A 14,657-nucleotide genomic window follows, 5' to 3' on the forward strand; every position below is an offset into this window, starting at 1 on the left:
TATATTTAATAATTTCTCACATTTTGGTATGTAGCTATCTGAACATTGCTTTTCTTCTGTTCTTGATAATAAGAGTGCTTGGTTGCCCCCTAAAGCCTCCGTAAACCATATGGAAAAATAATCTGTGCAAATGAATCCATCAGTGTTACTCTTATTTATTACTTTGATATAATGGTTACTGCTTACACAGGAATGAATTTTAAATTTTTAGTTTTCTACGTGCAGTGACCTGTACTTAATATGTTACCTCTTATTTTTAGCCAAAAAGGCTTCTGGAATGTTGTCCTTCTTCCGAGGGACAGCAGGGAAAAGCCCTGACCTCTCTTCCCAGAAGAGAGAGACCTTACGTGGAGCAGATAGTGCTTACTACCAAGTGGGGCAGACGGGCAAGGAGGGGACGGAGAATCAAGGCATTGAGCCTCAAGGTGTGTTGAAGGAGACCAAATGTGCTTGTTTTAGGCTTCAGTTTACTTACTTCAGTTGGTTATGTTCCTTACAGCTTTAAATAGATACTTCTACTGCAGAAATCAGGGCCTTCCCGCTCTTCTCACACCGTGGTGGGGTAGGGTGGGAAAAGCCTGGTGCTGGGAGAATCCAGCTGGTTTCAGGTATCACTGTTCTCACTTACCGAGTAGAGGAATCAGAAATCCTTACTTGCTGTACCGATAATGGAAAAGCAGTGTCTTCCAAGGTTTACTGAGGACTAAGTGACATTAGGCATCTGTCTCACTGTGTAGCTCACAGTGTATGTTCAAATGAGGTCATCCCATTGCCCTCTCAGACATCCCCTTTCTTCTCCAGTCTCTGTAAGGTAGAAGCTACTGATACCCACCTTCATTTAGGTATTTAAAAAAATACATCTACCTGATGGTGTTTGAATACAGGGTTAGACCAGGAGTCAGATAACTAAGCTGACCTGTCTTTGTAAATAAAGTTGTGGTGGAACACACACACCCTCTCTTTCATTTACTTACTGTCTGCTGCTTTCCCATTATATTGGCAAGTTGAGTAGTGGCAACTGAGTAAAATACTTACTATCTGGCCCTTTAGAGGAGTAGTTTGGCAACCCCTGGGTTACAGCATGAATTAGTAGTTTAAGAAATAGAAATTGCATGATACGTTTTCATTAATAATTAAGATCTGTGTTTAGTATTCTATAGGCTGTGATCCTTAGAAGGCATTGATGCTTTGAAAAAAATAATTTTGAAATGGGAAACTTAGAGGATGACTTGTTCTTCTAGATGTTAAAATGTATTACAACTCTATAGTAATTAGAGTTAAAATATATTACAACTCCACAATAATTGTCTGGCAATAAGTTTGCCAGACACATTAGTCAAATAAGAAAAACAAAACAGCTCTGAAGTAGATATTAGTATATTTTCTATAGTGTATATATATCTTAGTATATGATAAAGCATCTCAGAATATTGGGAAAGCATTACTCTATACACAGGGAAAACTGCTCATAAACTTTGGTAAAATAGCCACAGAAAGTCTTGATGTTAGAATTGAGAAAGTTTATTGCTATCATAGGGATTATTTAACTATAAGAAAAATTATTCTTCAATCTGAATTCTCTGATTTTTAATCTAAAATTGATCTTTCAAAATGTACATACATTTTTATTGTAATAATTTACAGTTAATTGTATGCATGATGCTTGTTTGAGCGTGGCTTGACTAGGATAATACTAACTGACTTAGTTTTTAGTTTATATCAGGGAAAAAGAATACACAAAATGAACTGATAACTGCCTAAAACTTTGGCTCTGCTAATGATGTTAAATCTTTTAGATGAAGTAGATGGAGGAGATACACAGAAGAAACAACTTACAAATCCTCATGTGGAGCTTCGTAAGTATGAGATAAATCTCTGGTTTGGGCACCCAGGACTATAATTGAACAAACTCCATTATTTGAAGCTCCTAGCTTCACACTAGATAAATATCCTATCTCTTGAAATGAATACTAAGTCTTTGTGCTGATGAGCATTTGTTTCATCTAGATTTAGTTTATAAACTTTACATTATTTAATTTAAAAGGAAATCTATTTGTAAATTTAATTTAATTTATAAATTTTAATTTAATTAGATGTCTAAGGTTTAAATCATTTGTTCTTGTATAATTTAGAGCCATAGTACCTTACCAAGACATTTGGAGTTGTGTGTACATGTTTTGTTACCCAGGATAGTAACACAGTGAAATTTAAGATGTAATCATACAACGATGAAAATGCAGTAACCAGCATAAAATTAGAACCGAGTCTTGTTTTATGTTTGGTTGTTTTTCTAGAAATATGTAAGGGTGGTCCTAAGGTACTCTTTTAATCCTTCCTGAAGACAACAGAATAGTGATAAACAGGGATGTAGTAGACTTAACATGAAAAATACTATCATGGAGAAAATTAAATGCTTGCATTTAGTGTGGGGGTGGGGAGTGGGCAAGAAGGAAAAGATATTTCTGATTCAGAAGAGCTTTTTTCTAAAAACATTTCTGTTTATAGAATTTTCGGATGCCAACGCCAAGTTTTACTGTCGGCTCTACTATGCGGGAGAGTTTCATAAGATGCGAGAAGTGATTCTGGGCAGCAGCGAAGAAGATTTCATTCGTTCCCTTTCTCACTCTTCTCCGTGGCAGGCCCGAGGAGGCAAATCAGGAGCTGCCTTTTACGCTACTGAAGGTAGGCCTTTTTGCTGTTGTTGTTTAGTTGCTCAGTTGTGTCCAACTGTTTGCGACCCCATGGACTTAGCCTGCCAGGCTCCTCTGTCCATGCAAGAATACTGGAGGCAAGAATTTCTCCAGGCAAGAATACTGGAGTGGGTTGCCATTTCCTTCTCCAAGGCCTTTTTGATCATTTGCTAATTAAGCGGCATCCATCTTTTTTCACTCGGATAATTTATGAATCCCTTGAACTGAGGTAATGTGATGTGTCATTTAGCAAACATGTTTTTCTTTTCATGCTTGAGAGGATGAAAGAAGAACATTGAAAAAATACATGGTGTACAGTGTATAATGAAAGACAGGTATTGATCAAATCCCTACTAAATTCTTTCTAGTCCTGAGTTTTCCACATGTAAATAGTAACAGAGAACTTCTAGAAAACTCACAAGGTACCTCAGAGCTGATGGGAAAAAGATAAAAATTGAAACAACCTAGATATCCATCAGCAGATGAATGGATAAGAAAGCTGTGGTACATATACACAATGGAGTATTATTCAGCCATTAAAAAGAATACATTTGAATCAGTTCTAATGAGGTGGATGAAACTGGAGCCTATTATACAGAGTGAAGTAAGCCAGAAGGAAAAACATAAATACAGTATACTAATGCATATATATGGAATTTAGAAAGATGGTAACAATAACCCTGTGTACGAGACAGCAAAAGAGACACTGATGTATAGAACAGTCTTATGGACTCTGTGGGAGAGGGAGAGGATGGGGAGATTTGGGAGAATGGCATTGAAACTGTAAAATATCATGTATGAAACGAGATGCCAGTCCAGGTTCGATGCACGATACTGGATGCTTGGGGCTAGTGCACTGGGACGACCCAGAGGGATGGTATGGGGAGGGAGGAGGGAGGAGGGTTCAGGATGGGGAACACATGTATACCTGTGGCGGATTCATTTTGATATTTGGCAAAACTAATACAATTATGTAAAGTTTAAAAATAAAAAAAAAAAAAAAGAAAAGAAACATTTGACTTGAAAACTGGAAGGCCAAGTTCTTAACCTGCAGAAGTTGACAGCAGATTGTGACCATTTATACTACTATTTGAGTTCTCCGTACTCACTGAAAGTGCAGTTACTTGAGAAAATGCATCAGGAAAGATGTGCTTGATAGGCACTTTTATAACTGGTAGTTCCTGGGTTGCTAACAAAGGAGTTTGTAACATTTTACTTGGTAGTTTTAAAAAGTAGATCATCTAGCTATGACTTCAGGTGTGCAACTGTCAAATGTAGAGTTTTCTTGACTATATAAATTCTCAGAAGCCCTTCCAAACCTTCAACTTGAGAACTATATTCTGATCAAAATCTTCTCAGTGTTATCATATTAAAAGTATCCCTTCAAAACATGAAGTGAGCAAGTCATTTAGGATTCTTAGAATGATTTATTTTAGATTACCTCAGTAAATATTGCAACTGAATAAACGTGAAATTTTTGCCTTTTAGATGACAGATTCATTTTGAAGCAAATGCCTCGTCTGGAAGTCCAGTCTTTCCTTGACTTCGCACCACACTACTTCAATTACATTACAAATGCCGTTCAGCAAAAGGTAGAAACCTAAACCCTGATCTGTAACTAGAGTTTACTGGTCCATTTAACCTCCTGAAAGTCCTAAGGGCAGTTTTCTCTATGCTTTTCTGTTTGTTACAGAGTAGTTTGTTACTCTCATAGAAAAAATTTGTCCCTCCCCTATTCCTTCTCTGCATTGGCAGCCACAAGCTAGTTTTATATTTCTTAAGTCTGTTTCTATTTTGCATGTACATTCATTTGTATCTATATTTTTTAGATTTCACATATTTCACATATGTGATATCATACAATATCTATTTTTCACTGACTTCACTAAGCATAATATTCATAAGTAATCCTTTTTGATAAGAGGTTACTTTTATCTTTGCTGAATTAGAGGCCTACTGCATTGGCCAAGATTCTTGGAGTTTACAGAATTGGTTATAAGAATTCTCAGAACAACACTGAGAAGAAGCTAGATCTCCTTGTCATGGAAAATCTTTTCTACGGGAGAAAGATGGCACAGGTAAGGATAATGAACCACGCAAACTATTTAGCTGCTGGATCCCTTCGTATTTCTGGTTCCTGAACATATTGATTAGAGAATAACATGGTATTTGATAGTAAATATTAAACTTTGGTTACTAGGTCAGCTTTAACTTTTGAGTTACTGAAAGAATAAAGAGGAATATTGTGGACTGGTCCTAAAATTTAACATAAACAATATCCTAGAAACACAGAATTATAGAGTAAGAAGGCAGATCCAATGGATCTGGCCATTTTAAAGATGAAGAAACTGAGGCTCAGAGGAATTGAGGACTTTATCAAGGTCTCACAGCTCTTCCTAGAATTCAAGTTGGTCTAGATTCTAGAACAGTGCTCTTCAATGTACTGGTCTTTGAACTGTTTCCAGTCTGTGGAGCTAGGAGCTTGAACGAGAATGTAAATTTTTTTTTTAGAATGTAAGTTAATGTACTGCTTTCTTCATTGAGAAAGTCTTGCTATAGCAAAAGCTGCTGCTGAACTAAACTGTAGGTTTAATGATGTGTAATCAGTTTACATTCTGGCACCAGCTTCTCTTTGATCTTGAGTCAGGAACAACTGATTAGCTGGTCTGTAGAATACACCTCCGGTTCCACTGGTCTAGTTCCCAAGTCCCCTGACTAGCATTGCTTTTCCTACTGTCTAGAAATTCCTAGAAATATGCTGTTGCTTCTGCATTGTCCTGCACAGTTTTGATATCAAAACTTGAAATTTCCTAAGACTGTTTACATCTGTTTTTCAAACTGCTTTATGGTTCAGCAATATACTTTTGGAGTTACTTGTTAATGTTTCTTATAGTTGATTAAATGGGTCAGTATATTTCTGACATATTTGAATATTTGGGTACCTAGTTATTAGTTTCATATGATACAATTATATCACCATTTGCTTTTTGTATTATATAATTACAATGTATGCATTCAATGACTTACATAAGTTATAAATTTTAAAGTTAAATATTAAAGTGTTTATAAGGATAGTGGGTACAGGAAGCTTTCTGCCTTTTAAATTTAATTATATTAATTAACCATTTGTAGCAATTCACATAAATGACAGAGAATTCTCTTTCTGCTAGGTTTTTGACTTGAAGGGTTCACTTAGGAATCGAAATGTAAAAACCGATACCGGGAAAGAGAGCTGTGATGTTGTTCTTCTGGATGAAAATCTCTTAAAGATGGTTCGAGACAACCCTCTCTATATCCGTTCTCATTCCAAAGCTGTGCTGAGAGCCTCGATCCGGAGCGACTCCCACTTCCTTTCTAGCCACCTCATTATAGACTATTCTTTGCTAGTTGGGCGAGACGATACCAGCAATGAGCTAGTAGTTGGAATTATAGGTAGGTCGATGAGCATGTCTTACGTGCAGTTCATGATTGAAGCCAGAGTAATCTTTGAAGACTATACTGAACCTGTTGTAGTAATAGCTTATTGAATGTTTTCACAAACTCATTTGAAATTTTAAAAATAAATTGTTTTTCTGTTCTAGTACTTTTATTCATATTTCTCATTTCCATTTTCATTATCAAAAATATATGTATTCAGGAATTTACTTAAGATAAAGCCCTGTGAGGTTGTTATGAGGTTTGGAAGAATTAATATGGTAAAAAACCCTTAGGACAGCCCTTGGCATATTGTCTGCACCTACAATATTGCCAGCACTCAATGTTAACTAATGTAGAAGTAATAGCAGTGGTAATTGTGATTGTTATCTGCTTATATTTATTAAGAGAGCTTTTACTGCTCATCTCACCCCCTGCAACAGATTATATCCGAACATTTACCTGGGACAAAAAGCTTGAGATGGTTGTGAAATCAACGGGAATTTTAGGAGGACAAGGTGAGCAGAATTTTTGTTCAGTTTACTCTTTAAACTGTTCTCATTATCTTCCTCATCAGTTAACATATAACAAATGGATACTTCAGAAAAAATTATAAAACATAACTGGTTATCTTTGACTTTATCATCATTTCCAAAATGATCAAATAATAAAAGGAATTGTTTAAATGGGGAAATATGGGATCTTAAATACGTGTTAAGATGCGGTGCCTGCTGCATGCTGAGTCGTGTCCAACTCTTTGAGACCCCCTGGACTGTAGCCCACCAGGCTCCTCTGTCCATGGAATTCTCCAGGCAAGAATACTGGAGTTGTCATTTTCTACTCCAGGGGATATTCCTGACCCAGGGATCGAATGCGCCTCTCTTGTGCCTCCTGCTTTGGCAGGTGGACTCTTTACCACTGCATCATCTGGGAAACTCTGGTAAGAAACCAGAGGTTCTCAAAATGAAAAGTTAAAGGAAAGAAAGGCCAGAGTTCCTGAACAGGAGGTTGTCCTGATTAACGCTTGAAGTCCTTTAAGTTCTTTGAGCACTGAGAGCACCAGGTGTGCTTTCAGACATCTCTCATTTCTAGGCAAGAGCGTCTTTTAAAATAAAAAGGTCCTACCAGGAAGGACCTGTCCCTTGTCATGTCGTACAGTGAGCACCCTCCCTTTTTTTGAGCCCATCATAGTGTGTGTGCTTACATGACATGGCATTTTATGTTCGTTTACATAAAAGAACATAGCTGTCGAAGTCAGTGGTCTGGTCAGTTATGTAACAGCTTCCTTATTTTCCCTTTACCCTTTTGTAATCCTAGGTAAAATGCCGACTGTGGTCTCTCCAGAGTTGTACAGGACTAGATTCTGTGAAGCCATGGACAAGTATTTCCTGATGGTGCCAGACCACTGGACAGGCTTGGGTCTGAACTGCTGAAATGAAGCACATACTCTGAAACGGACCAGGAAGAAAAGGGGGCCTGGAACCAAAGGACCACAAGTCAGCTACATGTTTTATTTCTTTGTCACATTCACCACAGTGTGCAAAGGCCTTTCAGTTCTGAAGTTGGGTAGACCATCTGTAGCTGAAGGGTTGAAACTCCATGGATTTGCACTTTGGTTTTTGATACCTACAAGTTAGCTAACCGTGGGCTGGGAAATTGCACAAGTATTTTGTTCACATAAGCTGAAATCTAGATTCATTTCAAAGGTCTGAGAACAAATGTATGGTTGGAGATGAGATTGGTTGAGCAATGGGTTGTCATGTTTGCTGACAGTCCCCTTAAGCAAACAGTGTGTCATAGATTGTGACTCTCCTGGCCTCACATTGGATACATTCTTTTTCTGGAAAGGATTGGTAGAACTGGTGAATTTTTCTTGTGTTTCTTATGTAACAATTTAATGTTTGCCTATTATCAGAATTTCTGAAACTCTAAAACAATTCTGAATTATTCTATCAGTGGCCAGTTAAAGAGATGGATGCAAGCTGTTCTTGTTCTGCTGAGGAATTTGACTTAAATTGGGAATCCTGTCGTGTTCTGTATCTTGCCCTGTTTTCAAGTATGTTTGATATTTTTCAAGTTCTATCACTTCTTGTCTGGGTGACAGGAGGCCACAGCCATTAACTTCAGGCCTTTTTCTGGAGCTGTTTTTTTAAGCCTGTTTACAACTTTTGTGCAAGTAATATGCAGAACTGCACTTGTCTGCACGTGCTCATAGTTTAGGTTTTTCTCCTACTTCAGGGAGATATTACTAAATGAGTCTAAAATGACTAAATCCCCAAAGGGATAATTATTAATGGAAGATTATTTTTAATCTAAAAAGAAAAATTAGGCCTGATCCAAGAAATTGGGCGAGGGAAGCACTCGCCTGTTCTTTGTAGAGGTAAAGGACCTGTAGTGTATACTATAGGTATAACTAGTGATTTGTGTAGCATCTATAAAATTACGATGTTTCCCATATGGACGTCCTTGTTCTCTAACTTTCTGTACGAATTTCTAGGCCAGTTCTGACTGTTGAGAAATATTACGAAATAAGGTATTCTTAGTAAGAAACTCCTTGTTTAATAGTTTCTGTTTGTCTAAAAAGTGATCAGAACTACTAAACTATGGCTAACAACACAACCCCAGATACTTTCTTGTGGCTTCTTTCCATAATAAGGCTAATTTGGGGATTTATAACATTTTAAGGTTTCCACCCTTTCAGGCTTCCCATAGTAGCATGTTTCTTTTGCAGCTTCCACATAATAAGAAAAAGTCTGGATACATTCCAGTTACAGAGACTTAAGTTTATGAAATAGGAACATTTTGGAAAGTTTACTTGAGAAAATGAAAGCATTAGTTTGGTGTTTGGTGTTTGGTGCTTATTAGAGACATGGTTTGCACTAGAAACAAGCTGACCAAGGGTTCTAACTGGTCTGATGACAAGCATTTTTTTTTTTTTTTTAAACATATGGTGTGCCTTTTGAACAATACAAAGCCCTGATGTTGGTTTTGTTGTCAAAGACCAGTCCAGAACTGGAAGATGTGGAGATATCCACTCCTCTCATGTCCAGGAACAATGGATACTGCATCTCATTTTGAGTGTAAACATGTCTTGGCGTCTCTGTTTATTTTTTTGTGTCAGGATACTTAGGGTTGTTTACCCTATCCATTGCTCACACCTGTAGTCAGGAACACTTCCAGGAGCAGGTGTCTTCCTCCAGATGCAATCAGATTGTTTATCTGTTTTGGTCTCAATACCTTATGTACAGCTTGAATGCTCCATTGAAATAGGTCTTGACAATAATGTGTCTTCTTGATTTTGGTTTCCTTGCCCATGACTTGAAGAACCAATTATTATTATTATTTTTTTAAGTACTGCTGTTGCTTAGGTATTTTTGTGGCTAAAAAATTCCAATGTAATGTAATCTGAAGTAATACTTGTTTCCTTGCAAGTGTGATCTGTCCATTTAAAACTGTCTTAATGAAGGGAAAATATAAAACTTAATTTGTCATGAGTGGTAGAACTGTATACCTGGCCTCCTGCTGCTCTTATTTAGGCCACTACCAGATATATAAGCCTTTTCAAATACTGTATACTCAGTGTTAGGCACCGAGTAACTGTTTACCTCTGTTGAATTCCCCACCAAGGCCTGGAGAACCTTGATGCTGAAAAATTAAGAATGAGGAAGGAATGTTAATACTTTCCTCTGTAGCATAAAAAACACATTCTGAGAATAGTTTATAGTAGCACAAGAAAGCTATGTAAACATGTTGCATTGTATAAAAATCTTATCTACAGATATAAACTGTTTTAATGCCATCAGAACTAAAAATATAAAGATTTCCTTTTCCTTTTTTACCCAAGCCTGAGAAAAATAAGGGGAATAAACTGTTGCAAGCCCTTTTGTAGTCTGTTGAATGTTTTAAATTTATAGATACTCAAATTTATAGATACAGAATGTCCTACTTATAATTGTTCCCTTGATTCAGCAAATGAGTGGTTTTCTAGCTTTGGCTTTTATTTGGTATTGTAAATAGTAGGGTTGTATTGGTTTTTGTGGCATTAGCTGTTCCTTGGCTTTTTACCCATTAATGGTGGACTTATATAAAACTGCTGAGGAAAGTTATCTACCTACAGAAAGTTTGCTTTAGCTAGCAGAGTACAAACCCTTGTGAATGAGCCTGGTGATAAAACAGACTAGGCCATTCATTATTCCTCAAGTGTTAACATACTGATTTAAGCAGTATTCAAACCATCTAGTGCAATGCCTTTTTTGTTTGTTTTTGTAACACGGGTGCAGTTGTATTATAGAAAAATAAAAATTACAATCATGCGCAGTTTTATTAATGCTGCTGTGCTGGTTTTGTAAAAGAAAAATGTACATTATGTCTTTGACAGGTTTAATTTTAACGAGAGAAATGACATTGTAAATCAGAATAGCCTCTTTTAATTTAATATGAAAAATCCAATTAACAATATTGAAAATACTTAGTGTATTATATTGTATATATTTCTCTACTTTGATTCCGGCTGTTTTATATCATTGACATGTTATTTAAGAGATAAAACTGCCTTGACCTTTTGGAAACTTAACACTGTAAAAAGAAGACTTACAATAAACTGAGAATCAACTTCACTTTGTTTTGAATCTGCTTGAGGAAATTAACAAAAGGAGATGGGAGTTGGCGCCTAAGCCTAGCCTGGGCCCAGCTGTGTTGCCCTCTGTTCATTCTGTCCTTCTTCTATTGGGAGAATCGAAGCCTTTCTCTAATAAATAACCCTTCTCTATAGATCTAAGAAAGGGGGGTGCTAAATCCTTAGGTTCACTTCACCCAGTAGGGGCCTGGCCTTTTCTGTTCATCTCCTTTTCCTCAGTTCTTCTGTGTTTCCTTAGGGTGCCCCGTTGCCCAGCGGGGAACGGCTGAGTCCACCTCCAGGGCAGGCTTTATTATTAGTTGCTCCCACTCTTCACAGGGTCCCTGAAGAGGATACCATAAACTGCATCCTGCAGCTGTAAGCACGGCAGCTCCCACCCACCACGGCCGGGACTCACCTGACAACAGTGAGGGCCCCTGGACAGAGTAGGTGCCTCCTGCCCCCAGGGATGCCCAGGCGGCCTGGCCTGCTTCCCCAAACCCCCAGCTGTGGCAGAAAACCGTTTATTTCATTGGATTTTTTTCCCCATTGTTTTTCCATTCTCTATTTTATCTCTGCTCTAATCTTTATTATTTCATTCCATCTGCTCACTTTGCATTTTGTTTATTCTCCTTTTTCGGATTCCTTAAGGTATAAAGTTAGGTTATTGATTTGAGATCTTTTTTAATGTGCATATTTATATCTTTGAACTTCCCTCTTAATTCTTCTTTCACCGCCTCCTGTAAATTTGATACGTCGTGTTTACATTTCACTTATCTCGAGGTTTTTTTTTTTTAAATCTCTTGTGATTTCTTCTTTGATCTTTCAGTTGTTCAATATTTCGTTGTTTAATTTTTACATTTTTGTGACATTTCCAGTTTTCCTACCGTTACTAATTTGTCATTTCATTCCATTGTGGTTGGTAAAGATACTTGGTATGATTTCATTCTTGTTAACAATTTATGCCTCCTCCCCCCCCAAATTTTTGTTCTAGAGCATGCACTCCAATGTCTTAGGCCAAAGCAAAAGAGAAGAAAGGTGAGGCAGAGATCTAAGTAAAGTGTTTTTGAAACTGATAGACATGAGTAAAATACATGAGGAAATCACAGGTTGCTGATCTAGGAATTTTTTCTGATGTCTTCACCTTTTGAAAGTTTAATTTTTTTTTTTAATTAAAATTTTTTTAAAGTTTATATCTTTTCCTGACTTGTTAAATTGAAAATAAAATCTATGAAAAGATCATTTTACTGTAGTCAATGTCCTTTAACTCTCTTTGGAGTCAGTTGTCTTGAATTTGGCCGTGAATTTGGTGGTGGTTTGCTGATTATTACTTTTAACATTTTTCAAATTTGCCACATTATGTGTGGCAGAGTGGAAAACTTTTTAAATTGTATAAATTCTCACCTTTAGGACATTGTTTGCACTTATGTGGTGGTTAGCATGGTGCCATGAAAACTGCCCTCCCTCATGTCCTTGGTGGAGGAAGATATTTTCAGGGAGATTACTGTTGTCAAGAATGAACCAAAATGAGGTTGCAGTGGTGAGCAGTGACCAGTAGAGGGCTCTGAAGTACTTGATCCTAAGATTTCCAAATCTGCTAGGAGAGCAGTTTGAAGCCCTTAGAGGGACCAGTGGGACTAGGGGAACCCAAGTCCCCCAAATCTTTGCCAGAGTCCTAAGTGTCTTCTAAGTTATTCTTTTACAAGAGTGTGTACATCTCAGAATATGTAGTTTTCATTTGGAGGTTTAAGTTGGAAATAGCAGTATTTTTTAATGAGTGTAACTTTTTTACAAATGAGGGTAACACTAAAAGCTTTTCATTTGAAAGAGCACATGCTTGATGCATTTTCTGTTCATACCATCACTGAAATAGTAGTTTCAAGGCTGTACAAATAAGTGACTGTCAGAAAAAGGACATTAGGAAAAACTGGAGAAATCTCAAGGAAGTGTGGACTTGAATTAATAATGTTTCTACACTGTTTTATTGTGACAGTTGTACTTTAATAAATGTAAGATATAAGTAGTAGGAGAAACAGGGTGCAGGATATCTGGAGACTGTCTATACTGGCTTTGTTATTCCGACAGAAACAGAACAACAAAAACAAAAAATAAATGAGTTGTTATACAGTGGATAGGAATAGGCCTACTTTAAAGATGTTGGTTTTAGTGAGATTAAATTAGAGGGTCTTTTTTGTCCTTACTAGCCTGTTGAAATATTTTTTCTTTCCCTTTTTCAAAAACCAGCTGCTCTATATGAAGTAGCTAAGCCAGTGAAATGAAGATACCAGTTGGGTTCTACAGACATGGATATGGATGGTCAGCTGTAAAGGACTGGAGCAATTGTGGCTTTTGGTATCTGGGTTGGCCTGGAACTGTTTCCTCAAAGATAATGAGGGATAACTGGACGCTGTGTCCCTGTCCTTGGTAGTCTTCATGTATGTCAGATCAGTGTCCTGCGGGATACCCATCCCCCACAGATCTCTGGGTCTCTATCTCTCTCTCTCTGTGCAGCTCTCTCCTCTCCAGTACTCTGACCTCAGAACTGAGGGTCTTGGTTTCCTGGGATTCTCAGCTATCTCCTTACCCCAAGGAACAGATCAGGGTCCTTCCAGACATAACTGAGGACACTCAGGACTTGTTTCCTCTCCAGGATTCCTGTCCTTGATTGGCTGATATCTACCCCTGTCTTGAAAATTGCTGTTTTGTATATTTTGCCTGGTTTTCTTGATTGTTTCAGACAGGAGGGTAATTCTGGTCCCTATTACCTCACTTTGGCCAGAAGTAGAGGCCAAGTCAGATGATATTTCATAGAGTATATCTGAACGCTGTGTCAGATTATTGTTACAGTGTTCTCTCTGTCTAAGGGGCTGCTGCTGTGCATGCTCAGTTGTGTCCCACTGTTTGGACTGTAGCCTGCCAGTTCCTCTGTCTTTGGGGATTTTGGGGCCAGAATACTGGAGTGGATTGCTATTTCCTCCTCCAGGGGATCTTCCTATTTGTAACTGTTTTAAAAATGATTTTTAAAAAGATCTAGTCTCCTAATTAAAATCCTGTTATCTGAAACAATGAGAATAGATGATAGTATACCAGGAAGAGAATTTTTTTAATTAGTTCAGTATGCAAAAATATGCCTTAAACTACCTCCAGCTGGGTGTGACCCTATCCACAGATACACGTTATGACCTGGACAGGGTGTGCTCCGGGAAGGTATAAACCCTAAACCAGACTCCTGATGGTGCCACCATCTTTGCCTTTTAGCTTCTCATCCTGAAAGTACTGTTGAACACCAAGATTATTCAAGAACGTTAGGATATAATTAATTGTTCTTTTGTGTATTGGTAGCAGAACTTGGTAGGTGCTTCTAGATTTTTCCACATAGAATTTGATGGCCGTTTCTGCCACTAACTTGCCGCTTTATCAGGAAAAACCTATCTATCTGGCAGCTCCATTCCCCCACACTCTTTGACGGTCACCATCCTCTCCAGTAACAACACTTGAAGGGCCAGATAGCAGCACGGTATCACTAAAGAACTTACTGTTTAGAGTGGCGCAGCTCAAGTTACTGCCAGACGTGCACACCTCTAGACTCTTTCTAGAAATGATTCCTTTAGTCACATCTGTTTTGACTGGTCTCATCTCTCTTGCACAGGGTTCCTGGTGTTTCTTATCTCTGTTCATCTCTAAATGCTCAGAGGTGGAAATTACAAGGATCATCCTTACTTTCAGAGGATTGCTTTTTCCTTCTGTCCACTGGGGGGTGTGTGCCTGCTCAGTTGTGTCCGACTTTGTGACCCCATGGACTGAAGCCATCCAGGTTCTTCTGTTCAAGGAATTTTCCAGGCAAAAATACTGGAGTGGGTTGCCATTTCCTTCTCCAGGGGATCTTCCCAACACAGGGATCGAACCTGCATCGCCTGCATTGCCAGGTGAATTCTTTA

The 14,657-nt window shown here is 37.8% G+C and overlaps 1 protein-coding gene across 9 annotated transcripts in view; it reads left to right on the forward strand.

Moving 5' to 3' along the window:
* The window catches only part of PIKFYVE (phosphoinositide kinase, FYVE-type zinc finger containing), an 82,172-nt gene extending 71,452 nt beyond the window's left edge, over positions 1-10,720 (forward strand). For 7 of the 9 annotated variants that reach the window (XM_024978618.2, XM_010802273.4, XM_010802271.4 and 4 more), the window contains 8 exons: positions 261-425; positions 1,797-1,856; positions 2,506-2,682; positions 4,179-4,282; positions 4,640-4,768; positions 5,861-6,122; positions 6,548-6,622; positions 7,422-10,720. In XM_024978618.2, coding sequence (XP_024834386.1) covers positions 261-425; positions 1,797-1,856; positions 2,506-2,682; positions 4,179-4,282; positions 4,640-4,768; positions 5,861-6,122; positions 6,548-6,622; positions 7,422-7,537 — 1,088 coding nt within the window. In that variant the 3' untranslated portion in view covers positions 7,538-10,720. The remainder of the gene's footprint in view (positions 1-260; positions 426-1,796; positions 1,857-2,505; positions 2,683-4,178; positions 4,283-4,639; positions 4,769-5,860; positions 6,123-6,547; positions 6,623-7,421) is intronic. The other 2 variants (NM_001205467.1, XM_024978643.2) reach the window with 2 other exon arrangements.
* The last annotated feature ends 3,937 nt before the right edge of the window (positions 10,721-14,657 follow it).

The sequence above is a fragment of the Bos taurus genome, chromosome 2 (assembly GCF_002263795.3).
Source record: "Bos taurus isolate L1 Dominette 01449 registration number 42190680 breed Hereford chromosome 2, ARS-UCD2.0, whole genome shotgun sequence".
NCBI classification, from domain to species: domain Eukaryota; kingdom Metazoa; phylum Chordata; class Mammalia; order Artiodactyla; family Bovidae; genus Bos; species Bos taurus.